Below are 15,399 nucleotides of genomic sequence, written 5' to 3'. Positions count from 1 at the left end.
AATGTAATCTTCTCAAAACACACTGCACCGATCCTTGCAGTCAAATCGGTCAACCTCTTCTGTATAAAGTGGAAATCCTTCTGGGATCCAGGTGCCCTTTCTCTTGGCTGATTGATATCATTTCAAAGGGAGGACATCCTTGATGACACTAGGGGCTAGTAGGGCAGAGTACTGTCTAGCTCTCAAAATGTGCTTCCATCCCTCTTTCGTGGTAAGGAAGGAAAGAAAGTCTCTTGAAAAAACGACATTTCTATTGGGCACCTGTTTGTCCCTTAAGGCCTGAAAGGTTAGTGTGTGTCAACATCTCTCTTTGACCTGAAACTTATCTCTCATGCCAGGAACTCATTCTTCTTTTCAATTCAACACTGTGTTACATTAGTACCACTGCAAGCAAACACATGCATTGGTGTTTTTGGAGTGAGGCATAGGACAGAAAGGTTAAGTATACTTCATGTGACTGGCTCCGGATTGGGGAAGGGCTAAGAGACCTACACTACCAGCTGTGCCGTACACCAGTGTGTATACCCACGCCACCTTACATTGGCACCAAGTATACAGTACTCAGTATCTGATGTCCTTCACCCTCATCCTACACCATAATCTTTACTCTGAGCACAAACTACAGTCTCTACAACACCATGCTACTCCACTGCCTACACCCAGCATGAACATAAATGCCCTCCAGCACCACCACATAAAACAAAACTGCTGACATCTGTGTCTGTGCTACAAATGTAATCAAGACAGGACTAACTCAGACTTTCATCCTTCTAATAGAGTAACATTATATGCGGCAATACATATTTTTCTTAATTCTTGTACTTCTAAAATGCAAAACAATGGTATCAACTGCTGCAGAAATATTCATTATTGTGATAACACCTGCACTTCATTTCACACAACTAACCCCACCGTGCACCACAACCTGTTGCCTACACCATCACCAATACGATACACCTTGCTCCACCTACACCTCTTCATGCTGCAACACGTGATGCTTCCCTCTCTTCACACCACCAGGCTGCTTATGATCTTGATAGAACACGTGCAGGCAATTGCATCTGCACTACTGCTACATTATAAGTTGCTTCCTGGCCTTACAGTTCCCCATCTCCATTACCCACTCCTACCTACATTTGCACACACCACTAACGCCTTTCAAAACCTCTGCCACTATGTTGTGCTCTACCACCTACACCTATTTTACCTTGTATCACCATGTTTAATTTACATTACCGTGCCTCCAACTACAACCTGTACCATCACCTTACAACATCTGTACCTTTACACACCAGCCTACACAGCCCTGCCCCATTCTTTACTTTCCTGGTCTGTATTCATAGTGGGGCCACAAGCAGGTAACAGCACTTCCTCCATTTTGCTGGAAACTTCCTTCTCTAAATTGTTTTAGGGCCGTTTGCTGTGCGGCAGGTGGTGCTCAGTGCAATATCTTCTGATGAGTTGGAAGTCTTTTCATGGGCATTTCAGCTTTTGCAGATTTGTTGGTACCTTAGTGGGATGGATTGACAGAGTAGGGCTGAACAGAGTTTTGCTGACTCAAATAGAGCTGCTGTGAGCTTACGTGGTTTAAAAAGCTCCTTACAAAATGAAATACAAAAGAAGAATATCTTTTTGGATTCATTACACTATTTTTCTCTAATCCTCAAATGGAAGTTCACAAAGTTTGTAGGGTGTATACGTTAAAGTTAAGGTAAAGTTGTTGTTCCCATTGGAAGTGAGTGTTTTCCAGTAAACAGCACACTATGCTCATTTCAAGTCCATGGAAAAAGGCACAGTCTGCCTCTCAACTTGACTGGAATGTCCAGCTGCAATAACTAATATCTCTTGGGTTTCCTAGCTACTAGTCCACTTTCTAAGATTTGTCTCCTCACCTCACAGCTTACAGGGCAGAGCAGCAGCCAAAGATGGCCACTTGGTGCCTGTGGTAGTTGAGGACAACTGAGTGGTTGTGTACTGGCTGCCAGGACACCGTGATCTCTGGCAATACAGTGCTGTCATCCCCTTTATTTAGTAATCAAGAGCTTTCTGGATTCAGAGCAACTGCAGGGAAAATTGTTCCCAGCATGGCAAAGTATAGCTAATTTCTGGTTTATATTGGTGCAGGTTTCTAGCCTTAAACGTACTACTGCTAAGATTGCTCTAACATTGCTCCCACCATCTTTTACAACTCATTCAGTTCTAGTGAAGTTTGTCTTTCAGCCACTCATCTCTAATATGTCACTTAGTGGGAATGCAGTATGTAATGTACCTTCAGCTTTGGTAAGGAGGTCCTTCTGTCTTTGCTTCCAGGGTTTTGACAGTTGAAAACAATTCCTAGAAGCAGCCCAGAGTAAAGATAAAGGAATCCAATGCCGTGCATGAATTCACCTGGTCTGTGATGATCCTTCATTTGACAAAGCTTTTCACACATGCCCACCTGGGTATATGGTTTTGCGATGGCAGTATTAATGGATGATAAATTCTGTATTCTTGTGATCAAGAAGAGCCAATAACCTAGACTGTTCCCTGACAGTTACCCAGACATGTTTTTTCCCATCAGGATGATGCTTAGGGCCACTGGAATTATGTGGCAAGGGAAGGCCAAATTATGTGGCAGGGTTTACTATACTATATGGCAGAAAAATTCAAATTATACAGCATAATGCGGCATGTTGTGTTACTGTATCAGTTCGATAATTTGTCGTTTTTTTTTTTTCTTTTTTTTACACATTTTGCCACTGTCTGGACAAAGGTTTCACCTCATTAGAACTAGTATAACAGTCAAATACAGCAATGTATATCTGAAAGGTGAACAGTCAACCTTTGTGAAGGCCATCCACTGCAACACGTCTGCTCATTTTTCCTAATGTTTGATTTATTTGAGCTAGAAACAAATTTTATTTTTATCAAAATCTCCAGATTATGCAGCGGATGTTGGATTAGGTAGTAAATCCATAATTATTGAAAAATGCTACAGAATCCCATAATTCCAATGGCCCTGTTCATACTGTTGCCTCATGATATATCACAAAAATACACATTGTATAGTTCACACCATTATACTGTATTGTATTTCAGAGAACGTTAGACGGTTCTTGTAATTCTTGTATTAGTATTTGCCTTGGAATTAAGGTTTTGGATTGGGAGATTCCATTCTACAAGAAATTATTTTAACACATGGGAACACTGGCATCGATTGTACAACTAGGTTTTTCCAGGATTAATGTAGTAGCAGTGAAAGGGCACATTTAGCGGAAGGCGTTTCTCTCAAGTTCTCTTTTAAAGGTGGCACACTGCTATACAGAAGCAAACATTTCACTTGTACTGAACATTTCACTCTGTAATTAAAATTGTTTTTCTTAATCTTCCTACACAGTGATATTGTTTTGTCAACAGGCTTATAAATGTGTTGCTTTATGAATATAGTAAAGACTTAACATTTTTAGTCATTAACTCTGTGCTTTTTGGATTTATGTATCCCTTGTATCTTTGCTCCCCGAATGCTTTGGAATTTGCATTTGACCTCAACCTACGCTACCCTGTGTGGAGACAGCTACTTCTATGGAATCTTTGGGTTACCTCTGTAAGGTCCCACACTCCATGGTGGTGTGGGAGCTTGACCTTAACCATAAATGTTTTGACCACTCCCCCACTTAAACTGTTAGGTTCATTTCTAATACTTGCATCAAGAAATAAAGCTCTCATGGGCAAATAAGGCTTCTGCTCTTCAAGACTTTTAAACTCAGGGACTGAGTTCGGTCTCCGAAGCAGTCAACTGTATACGGAATTTTGGGGGTGTTTGGTATCGAATGGGAATAATTTTTTAGATGTTAAAGACTACAAAGAGATGGGTAATGCGTGAAAGCAATTTGATATGAAATAGAAGTGGATTTGTTAGGAAGAGAGTGATTGGGATAAAGAAGTTATGGCTGGCACATGAGTAGACCAGAAGGGCTGCTGATATAGAGTTCATTGTGGGGCAAATAAGATGGGCATGAATTTTCTTGCTTGTCCAACTCTGTGCCCTGTTCTATTGATCTGTTAATCTAATCCCCATTTCTAAACACTTTGTTGAAGTCTGCCTGCATCTTCTGTTGGAAAAGGGAATCTTTTCAGGAAGCTGTGGATTCATAATATTTTTCTTTTCCCTCCTATAGGTGCCGCCTTCACTAGATTTCAGACACTGCGGCTCCAGAAGATCTTCCCTAACGTCTTGTCTAACCAGCTGATCAGCTATGGTAGTTGCCAGTTCCCAACCTTGGGTTTTGTTGTGGAGCGATTTAAAGCCATCCAAGCCTTTGTTCCAGAAACGTTCTACAAGATTAAAGGTGCCATTTAAAATTCAAATGCTGAAAATTAAACTTCTAATTCATTTTTCAAAGAGTAAATATGCAGTATTACAATGATAAAATGGGTTAGTTAGGAATATTTCAAATGGAAGATTTATAATATACGTAAATGCACAAGCTTACCTGTAAGCACAATAGATACTAATAAACCCAAAAAGGAATAGTAGGCAGCTTAAAGCTTTCTAGGGCTCTCAGGGGACCCCAGAATTGGCTTAAAGTATGAGATTGCTTTACAGACTGCATAGTATTATATTTATCTGCAACAAGATAGAATGCTGATAATAAACAGTCTTAGTTTAGCAAAGGTGGTACATTGAAATAGTGCTTTAAACTTTATTGATGAATCTTCCTGCAGTAGAAAATAATTTTAAGTGGGTTTTGTGTATGTCTGTGTACTGAATTTATCTAATCTTCCTTGTATAATCATGTTCATACTAAACCATATGTATGTTCATAAGTTCATAAATATAACTCCAAGTGTATCTCACACAAGTATATTTTTCCAAATATCTTTGTTAAGCTATCAGTAGATAATGTATTATTATGAGCATTTGTTCTTTTGTGCATACTATCTTGTATTTTACTCTTTAGCTAAGTATTTCCTTTAGAAACGATTGCAACCCTCATCTGTTATCAGATACATTTAAAAACGTACAAGTAAATGATCTCTTTTAGTTTCTTATGACATTGTTGCCATTTCTGTATATTTTATCGACCTTGATACTAAGGTTTTGGCTGCTTTCTGTTTTTTTCTCCTTTACTAGGTGCTACTTAATTAGGACACACTTTTTAAAAATCAATCAGTTTTGGAGGTTGGTTAACTATCTCAAAATAGGGTTTATTTGAAAGACAATATATCCAAATCACTCTTTACTATTGTAAGTGATTTACGTGCTTATAAGATATCTGATATATTGTCATTCCAAACTAAAGTCCAATGACATGCTGGGGTCTTCTCCTGCCGAATTTGTCTAACTTGAAAACAGACCATGGTGGAAGGTGGTTTTGAACTGCATGTTCAAGCTTCATCTGACCCTCCTCAATAGGAAAGTATAGGAAAAGTATACAGAGCATATCACATGGAGTAGGAAAAATGGATCAGCAACGGTGGGCTATATTTTTGTGCATCTCTTGTGTCAGAGCAAAGTTAATATGAATGTGGTGAGCCCGAGAGAGAGTGATCATAATGTCCTACATTTAATGTTTCAGTTAGCCCCTATTTGTGATACATAGTTGGATACCGTGAGGAAAATTTAAAGGAGCAGAAGAAATTAACTTTATTTTGATTAATCCTCAAACTTTTATCTAGAGGGTGTTAGAAACTCACATTGAAAGGGTTTAGTTGTTTTTCTGAAATACTGGCCAAATACGAGGGCATACTGGCATAGGAGGCCAAAAATGGGGCAACTACCCAAGTATTTGTTTGAAGAAACAACTGTAGACACATTGCAAAGTTGAGAAAATTAAACCACTGGAAAAACTGCTTACTATGTGAGAAAATAATTCCTTCCCATATGAGAGCCAATGCTAATTCAAGATCAAACTGTCAAATAGCCCAGGAGTTGAGGAATGTAAGGAAGAAGAGTATGTTGATTGAGTGGGATATAGCGTCTTGAGCATTGACAAAGAAGGATATGCAAATTTTTTGAGAGTTGGTTGCAAAGAGGAGGGGATAATAGGGTCAATGAGGAAAAGGCTTCTTTGTGGCAAACATGTTGGTTGTGTGTGTTTGGATTAAGCCTTAAATCCCCTTCGGACATATAGATAAAAGAGCTAATAAGATGTCTGAAAACATCATTGGTGCAAACAGTGGTTTGGATTTCTCTAACAGTCTGCAAAACTAATGTAGAAGAATGGTTGGTGATATTAACAAGGCTTAACGTATGTTTAACTTATGAAAGTTCAGTTTCTGGCACAGTTATAATTTAGCCAAACCAAAATAAACATTGTTTAGATGATCCAGGAAGCTGCTTGCTTAATTGCACTTTTGGATTTGTGTGGGAAATAGTTTGCAAATATTTAAGTTACTAGGTTGAAACTACCCTTCTACTTCATAAAATGCAGACCAGTTTTAGGATGTATTGTTCCACCTGCAACAATAACTTGCCCTGAGAATGATCATGAAAAAGTAATATATTCATAAATGTCAGCAAATTTACTGTGGTTACACTTCTTTCAGTTCGGTATCCCTCTGCAGTTCTTTACATTAGTGGTTGACCTGCACACACCTACTTGTGATTGTATTCAGCTGGGATGCTGCAGTCACTACTTAAAGGTGCTGGAGGATGGAACGGTTTAAAACAAGGCAACCCATTGGCCCCTTTAATATTTTTGCTGCACTCAGCAAACTTGCCCAGGAGGTGTATGGATAACCACCTCTTAAATAGCATTGCCAAAAGTAAGGTTATTTCCTGAAGTCTGTGGCGAGGGTGATGTTGGGCTGTGGCGAGGGATGGCATTCCAGGCCCTGGCGGTGAGATAGAAGAATCGACCTCTGCTGTGGATGCTGTCGTTGTGAGGTGTCTGTGCAAGGGCGAGGAAGGCAGAGCAAAGGGTTCTGGATGGTTGGCGGAAGTTTAGGCAGTGGTTTATGTATGCTGGTCCATGGCCGTGGAGGGCTTTGTAAGCGTGTGTCAATAACTTGAATTGACATCTTTTCTGGACGGGGAGCCAGTGGAAGTTTCTCAGGTGTTGGGGGATGTGGGTCCGTTTGGGCAGGTTGAGGACCAGTCTGGCCACTGAGGTCTGTATTGTCTGGTGCCTTCTCATAAGATCGATGTTGGTTCCTGCGTACAGTGTGTTGCCGTAGCCCAGTCAGCTGGTGATTAAGGCTTACGTGTTTTTCTCGTGCTGATGGGGAGCCATTTGAAGATTATTCAGAGCAAGCAGAGATTGTGGAAGCAGGTGGAGGAGACTGTGTTGATCTGTCATTACATGGTGAGTTTGCTGCCCAGGATGATGCTGAGGTTGCGGTGTGGTCTTTTGGTGTGGGAGTGGGTCCTATTTCAGTGGGTCACCAGGTGTCTTTCCAGAGGGAGATGTGGTTGCCAAAGATCAGCACTTCAGTCTTTTCAGTGTTGAGCTCCAGACAGTTATCCTTTTTCCAGTTGGCGACATTCTTCATGCAGTTGTGTAAGTTGGATTTAGCGGTGGTGGGGTCCGCTGAGAGCGAGAGGATGAGCTGGGTATTGTCGAGCTTGGCTAGAGGCGTCATGTAGGTGTTGAAGAGGGTGGGGCTGAGGGATGAACTTTGAGGGACGCCGCAGAAGGTATTTGTGGGTTCCGAGGGGAAGTGGGGACAGGTGGATTCTCTGTGTTGGTCCCATGAGGAACGATGCAATCCATCTGAGTGCGTCTCCCTTGATCCCGATCTGGTGCAGTCTCTTTATGAGTGTGCGGTGGGATACAGTGTTGAAAGTTGTGGAGGGGCTGAGGAGGATCAGGGCCGCCGATTCTCCCCTGGCACGGATGTCATCAGTGGCGGCCATCAGGGAAGTCTTGGTGCTGTGGTTGGCACGGACACTGGACCTTGTGGCGTCCAGCAGTTTGTTCCTCTCCAGGAGGTGTCGGTTGATGGCCTTCTCCAGGACTTCGGTGGGGAAGAGGAGCAGCGAAATGGGGCGGTAGTTCTGAAGTTCGCTTTGGTCGTAATAAGGTTTCTTGGGGAGATGCCTGACTTCTCCTTGTTTCTATGCGTCGGGAAAGGTGGCTGCAGTGATGGATGCATTGAGGATGGTGGTGAGTTGGTGGCTGATGTTGTTGATTCCTAGGTTGAAGAGGTGGTGGTGGCAAGGGTCTGTGGGTGCTCCAGCGTGGATATAGTTCCTGTTGGCTGTGTTGTTCAGCCTGGTGAGCTGTTCCCATGCTATGAGTTGCTGTACGTAGTGGGGCTTCTCTTGGGGTGAGGAGGTTGGTGGGTTGATTCTCGAAGTTCCTGTAGATGGTGGATATCTTGCTGTGGAAGTGATTCGCTAGAGTGTTGCAGAGTTCCTGTGAAGGGGGGGATCGTGTTCTCTGTGACTTCTGGGCAGGAGAAAACTCTGACAATGCTGAAGAGTCTCTTGGTGTGGTTGGCACTTGCCTCGATGCGGTCTGCAGGGGTGTCCTTTTTACGTCTTTGAATCATTGGTGGTATTCGTTGAGGGCTGACTTGAAGGTGGCTCGGTCAGTGGTGTCTCTGCTGGTGCACCATCTTCTTTCCTGTTGCTTGCAACTGCATTTCATAGAACTAAGTTCTGGTGTGTAGCTGCTGGTTTGTTTGGTGGATCTGCGGGCTTTGGACATTTTGTTGGGGGCTACTCAGTCTGCGACATTGGTGACCCAGGTGTTGACGTTATGGACTGCTTCTTCCAGGTTGGTTGTGGCATCAGGCTGCGAGGTGTCCATCTTTTGGGTCTGTGTCACTTTGCTCCATCTGTAGATGTGGTGCTGGAGGGTGGGGGGGTGGCTGGAGCGATGCACAGTGACCCTGTGATGTTTAAGTGAACGATATAGTGGTCGGCCCAGGTGAGTTCTGTGGAATGACTGTACTTGACTCTGTTGATGGACATTAAGCCAGGGTCCAGTGTGTGTCCTGCTCTGTGTGTTACGGTCTGTAACTGGCTGGGTGAGGCTGATGATGTTCATTTATTCTAGGAGGTTGGCGGAGTTAGTGTCTGTGGAGTCGTCCAGGTGGAAGTTGAGGTCTCTGAAGAAGATGTAGTTCTTGGACTCGAGGGCAGGTGGTGTGATGAAGTCTTTGATGGCGTCGCAGAGGCCAATGCATGGACCTGTGGATCTGCAGGCAATGGTGCCTATGATGGTTGTTTTGTCGTTGGTGTGGAGTTGGAAATTGAGGTGTTCCATTATTTAGTGTGATGCCCTTATCGATGGTGATGCAGCAGATTGCTTCTTTGTGGATGATGGTGATGCCTCCTCCATGTTTGTTGGTGTGTTCAGTGAGTTGACTATTAGCACAACATTTCTACGTCAAAGGGAGACCCAAGCACACAACATAATTTAAAAGCCTTTTATTTAATGAAGTGAAGGTTGTCCTTAAAGTACAGATAATAGTATTAAAATTTTGAGATTGTAACTGCTGACTGAAGAAGTGGTAAGGTGCCATGCTTCAATCTGATCTGCACCAGTGGCTTCTCCTCACGCTCTGTCTAATCGCTTGTTATTTGTCACTAGAATACCACAGGCTACAGAATATGTGATTGCTTTGCTTATATAAAAGCTTACTTTGTAATAATTGTGCTATGCTTTCCCCATTTTTTGCAATGTTTTGTTCTGTGATCTTACACACAGTAACTCATTTTTATGAAGACATGACTGTTGACTTCAGCTGGAAGAGGAATCGTCTGTTCCACCACACAGCCTGTCTTGTCCTCTACCAGATCTGCATGGAGGTAATAACAGGGAAACCAAAAGCAACTAATAGTAAAAGTACTGGTGGGTCATGAGAATGGGAATTGTAAACTTGTGCTCTACATGATCTTGAACATAGTCCTTTGCATCTTCAGCACTTAAGTCTTTCAACTTTTTTTTTTATTTAAATGTCATATTACGTGTGATAAATGTTTTGAACATTGTTTTTCAAATAACCACTGTACTTGATCACCTTGGCATACATTAAACTCCTTGAAATAACTTGTATCAGATGTTGATACAAACAGTTACGTTAATATCCAGTTTAGATGACTCATAGTTTTAATATGATCATGTTATCTACATAGAAAATTTTTTGCTAAACCTTATACAATACTTTTGATAAACAAATTGATATTTTTCGAAATCGTCACAATAAAATGTGCAGATGTGGACACAGGTTAAAAAAAAATCTCCAAGGTTGGTAGTGCTAAATATACACCAGAGTACCAGCAATATGAGATCACTTGATTTAACACTGCATATATTGCTTTAATATAATTTCCCGTGTGCCACATGTCATTATTCCAAAAACAAATATTGCAGGAAAAACACATTTGGGCAACCTTAATTAAAACAAAAACAATACCTGCTCTTCGCCATTTCACTGTCCATTCTTTGTAAAGACTGTAGAGCAGATATATAATCATAAAGCTCCTCAGGAATTCCTGTGGGATTAAGCCACAGTTTGTGGGGACCTTGTCAAATGAAAACAAGACTACAACATTCCAGATACTAAACCTTACATGGATGTACAATCTGTAAATGGTTTTCCAATTCAAACTCCAGTTAATACTACGAATGTAAACTGGTTGAAACAGAAGTGTGTGATCAAAATACTGGATGTCGAGATGTTCTAAGCTTAAAATATAAAAGTAGAAAGTTGGATGATGTTAGATGTTAAAATGCGCAGCCAATATTCATACCTCACCGCCTTGATCACATTTCTCCAACATAAGAAACTGTCTTTAATGTAGGAAGGGGCCTGTTACCAGGGACCCTGTAATTCTCTAAAATGCTTCAGACAAAGTATTCTGCTGATGTTAAAATACTTCACCAAGGGTAATTCCAGAGCATAGTTAGTGTTCCGGGTGTTTGATAGAATGTCTCTGATAAACATTCCAGGGGCTTTAAACACAGCTTTGGATCTAGGGTTCATTACATGATCGCCTTGTTACTGAGCTGAGCAGCATTAAGAGTTTCAGCTCGAAGTCCAAAGAACTTAGCATGGATAGTTCAATCTGAAAACAGTGATAAAAAGCTATGCAGTCTTAGAATCATATAAACGTTCTGCCTAAGGATACGTCCAGAATATGATAAAAGAAAGGAACCTACAAGCCTAAATTTACAAATAGGAGGCCACACACAAGGCTCTCCTCCTAGAAAATATTTTTTGTGGTGAAATGCAACCCTTAGTGATGATTAATGCTGTTGCATTGGTTATGAATTGCATGTATAACTTTATAGAGAGTTCACTAGTTGTTATAGATTACTGCAGTAGTGAAAAATGTAATTCTGCGGTTGGTTGAAGCAATATGATTAAGCTTTGTGCACTAAGCAGAAAATGATAGCGGTTTATGCTAATAATATAATGTTCTAAATGTAAAGGTATTGTGAAATTTAAACATGCAGAAACTCAACATCTCTTCCTTAGTTCTGCAAACTTGAAATTTAATGTTAAAAATATATATAAATAACATGTCTTGTATGGGGATATTTGTGTGGCAAATGAGCATACAACATTTGAACTGACTTGTTAGACCTAATGATCATTTTTCCTGACTTCTCCTGTTGTTCATCCCATATCAGTCACTGTAGGGACAGTTAGTAAGAGTTGCTAGTAAGGATTGAGCATTCTTAGGTAAAGAAACAGTGAGGAATTTGTCAACAGGATCGATTTTAGGCAGCTGCTCTTCCATAATTCATTAGGAATGTTGTTGGAAGTGGACAGTAGTGGTATATAAGATGTTTTTATTTTTATTTTTTATTTTATTATAATGGGATGGTACCCTGTTGGGAGTGGGATGGAAAGGCTTAATTGTAAATGAGGGAACAATCTTTCTGGTGGGGTTTCTTATCGGCTGGCCGTCTAGATGTTGACAATTTGTTACACATTGGAAAAGAGGTAATGTGTAACAATTGTGTACATAATGAACTAACTATAGTATCTCTAGTTATGGAGGCTACGTTTTAAGAATGATAAATGCAGTTGAGAACCAATGACGCATAGTCACAGGCTATTTAGGAAGAGTCTTTATATTTTTCATCAGATATAAATCAGAGAGGAAAAGAGACTAATCAGATTTGACTGAGCATGTGTCAAAGATACACGTACCACAGTTGCAAGTGATTTTCACTGGAAGAGTGTTTTTTCTAGGACTGAAAGTTGTGACAGAAAGCTGGAGAGTAGTAGCATGGAGAGAGGGGAAGTGGGTTGGAATTGCATTTGAAAATATAATTTTGTAGAAAATGTGGTGAATACATTGCAGAGTCGCTCTATATCCCTCTCCCACTTCCCAGGGCCACATCAGTGCTTCAAGAGGCAAAACACTACATGCATTGAAAAATTGACAGTAGGGAGACATCAGCAAAGTTTATGTAAGTAAGGAATGGTAATGTTCAAGATAATGTAAAGCCGCATGTTGGTTGGAAAAGAACAGATTTTATGGCCTGGATATTCTTCTCAGATCTGAAATTATATAATCATAAAAATAATTACAGCAGGTTAACGTTCAACTAGCCATCCTGTAATAAACTATGGTCGTCGGCTGTAAGCTGAAGGACTATGTTGTAACTTAACATATCTCTCTTCTGGGTAATTTGATGATAATATTGAATCTTTATGTAGTAATTCAAATTATTTGATTGGGTTCATTGGATGCATTTGGTTTGCTTTATTTAAATGTTCATATCATCTGGGGGAATATTCTGGATTTATGTTCATTTTTATCCCAGTCAATCATTTTAAATCGCAAAGCGCGACAGGAGATATCCCTAGGACTCTTTCAGACCATGGCCATGCTCAGTTGACATTGTATTTTCATGGACACTCGAACACATACAGTGACTCTACCTCATGATGTTTACAGTAATAAAGACATTTAGTAAATAACTTTTTAAACTACAAAAATTCTTTAAAATGTCGTCAAACCCCAGACAGAGATGCAATTTCATGAGCAAGAAATTAATAAACTCTGAATTTATTGTCTGAGATCCCCAATTGCTTGAAGGTAAGTACTTGTGAGTCAACATCTACATGTTCTGCGTATCACCAACACAAGCTTGACCGTTAATTTTAGGTCATATTAAGCTGTTAACTGAAATTTAGATGAGTTAATATTTTCATGTTTAAAGTCTAGTTGATGGTTTTGTCTCCACCCAATTAATAGTAAATGTGATACTGATGACAGTCTCAGTTTGATCTGTCTACATTTCCAGTTGACAAGCCTTCAAGAAAATGTGTATGTGATCTTATTTTCCATGGCTTTCATTTCAGAATCCAGTTGCCACTGTTGTGGAGGTTGGGAGCAAGCCAAAAAGTAAATGGAGGCCAGTAGCACTGGACACGGTGGTATGTCAGAAAAGTGTTTCATGTGAACAGTATGGTGATATTTAGTTGATGTTTACAGAAACACGTGTGCATTTGGTTGTCTCTCTCATATTTGCAATACCCTACCTTTTGTCCCAAAGCTATGTTTTTATAGGGTGTGTGTGCTTACATATTTCTTAGCCTTTTTATTTGCTGATTCAGCTATGCACCTGATGACCAAGGGCTATGTTTGAATGTCTTCCAAGTAATAGGATTCAGCAGTTGCTTTGGGTGTAGGGACATGCTTGAGTGTCATTCCAGGAGTATACCCTTACATTCCCCACCTCATGTTATGCACACTGATCATTTTAGAGTATGCCTTTTCCACCTTCAGTAAACATCTTACCATAGAAATTAAATGATCCAAGTGATATTGGCAAGGTAGTAAATATTGTTTTTCTGTGTTGCCATGCATGAACAGGAGCTGGAAAAACTGGCCTCCCGAAAGCTGAAGATCAGTGCTAAGGAGACAATGAAGATTGCTGAGAAGTTGTACACACAAGGGTAGCTATTTGTGTAATCCAGAAGTAAATATTGTGAATTAAACCTCTTGTATTGCTTTTTGAGGGTTGCCTCAAACCATTTAATGGTAGGTTGAAAGTTGAAGAGCCTGAACTGAGTAACATACTTCACTAATAGAAATCTTTATAAATCCGATTTATGAACTATTAAGTTCTAAACATGCACGTGTTATCCATAATCTTAAATTGACTGTGCTATAGAGACCCATTTACATGTCCTAAAAAGTAGCCACAACGTTAGTGAAGAAAGTAGAGTGGGAAATGAGAATTGAACCTGGTTCTTCTGAGATTCAAACGAGACAAGCAAACTCCAGGTATATCCGAAGAACCAATCATAAGACCCTACATTACATATTGTAGCCCAGTAAAATCTTCTGATCAGAGATCTGGTACAATCAGTCTTTTTTGTTGAGAGGACAGAGGGCAAACACACACCAATCATTTGATTGGCTTTGATGGAGCACTCTTGCTCACAAATAGTTATTCTTGTACCAGTGACCAGTTATCTATAGTATAATGCTTATGCGTATAATAAAAGTCACAGAGTCAGTCATCTGCTAATGGCACAAGTTCAGGGCTTTGCTCCTTGTGGCACTATGTAGAGATTAGCAAATATTGCCATAGAACTCGTCCATGTTTGTTTTCAAACATACAAATGTAATTTCAGCACAGAGCAGGCGGTTGCTACTCTATGCTGTGCTTACCTGCGAAGGTGCAGCCCTTCTGATTTTAGGGATGCTCTTCCCTTTGATTAATTGAAGGCTTTTCTTTCTTTTTATTTAAGAATATTTTTTATTGTTTATTGATTGACATTTAGTCCGATACTAGAGCCACATGTAACATCAACGCAGGATATTATGTTGCATCCAGACGAATCAAAAGAGAAACATTAGTGATAACAATAACAAACAGCACAGTTGCTGTTCACTCCCATCATCCTCAGATATACAAATCGAAGGTTTGAGTCCCTACCTCCCGTCCCTCTTCCTCACCCCCAGGTGCTGTTGCTAGTGCCACAAATTCTATGGCAGTTGTCACCCAACATGGGTACAACACTCTCCTAGCTGTGCCCCTGTATATCAGGGGTTCTGTTTCTTGGGTTTGCATACCCTGCTCGTCCCCCAACCTCTCCCATATGCATGCTTTCCAACAGTATGGCAGTCCTCCTGTAGCTTATCTCGACGGTTGAGCCTTGTGTACTTCCTAGGCTATTGTCCATTCATCTACGTCTTTGTACCACGATGTGAGAGATGGTGCCCTCTTGCTCAACCATCCTATAGCCGCCCTCCTCTTGGCCAGTACTAATGCCAGCTGTAGGAGCCACTAATGCTGGTTGTTCAACAATAAGCAGGCACACCCAGGGCGATTCCTCAGTTGTCAGTGCCATCATACATCCTACCAAGTTTGATCGGTGTTATGTATGTGCGGTGTATGTAGTTGAAATGCGCTAGCTTAAATCTAGCATTGCACGAAACTCATTTCACCAATGAGCAGGTTGTGCTCCATTCAAAATCAGGGGTGGCACCTATTC

At 40.6% G+C, this 15,399-nt stretch overlaps 1 protein-coding gene across 2 annotated transcripts in view; it reads left to right on the top strand.

Moving 5' to 3' along the window:
- Window positions 1-15,399, top strand: part of TOP3A (DNA topoisomerase III alpha) — a 226,817-nt gene that overhangs the window by 109,496 nt on the left and 101,922 nt on the right. For both annotated transcript variants that reach the window (XM_069210104.1, XM_069210105.1), the window contains exons 7-10: window positions 4,158-4,328; window positions 9,639-9,739; window positions 13,255-13,329; window positions 13,769-13,851. In XM_069210104.1, coding sequence (XP_069066205.1) covers window positions 4,158-4,328; window positions 9,639-9,739; window positions 13,255-13,329; window positions 13,769-13,851 — 430 coding nt within the window. The remainder of the gene's footprint in view (window positions 1-4,157; window positions 4,329-9,638; window positions 9,740-13,254; window positions 13,330-13,768; window positions 13,852-15,399) is intronic.

Source organism: Pleurodeles waltl, chromosome 10 (assembly GCF_031143425.1).
Source record: "Pleurodeles waltl isolate 20211129_DDA chromosome 10, aPleWal1.hap1.20221129, whole genome shotgun sequence".
Lineage (NCBI taxonomy): Eukaryota > Metazoa > Chordata > Amphibia > Caudata > Salamandridae > Pleurodeles > Pleurodeles waltl.
Note: the sequence above shows the minus strand (reverse complement) of the source record. Positions and strands in the feature narration are given on the sequence as shown.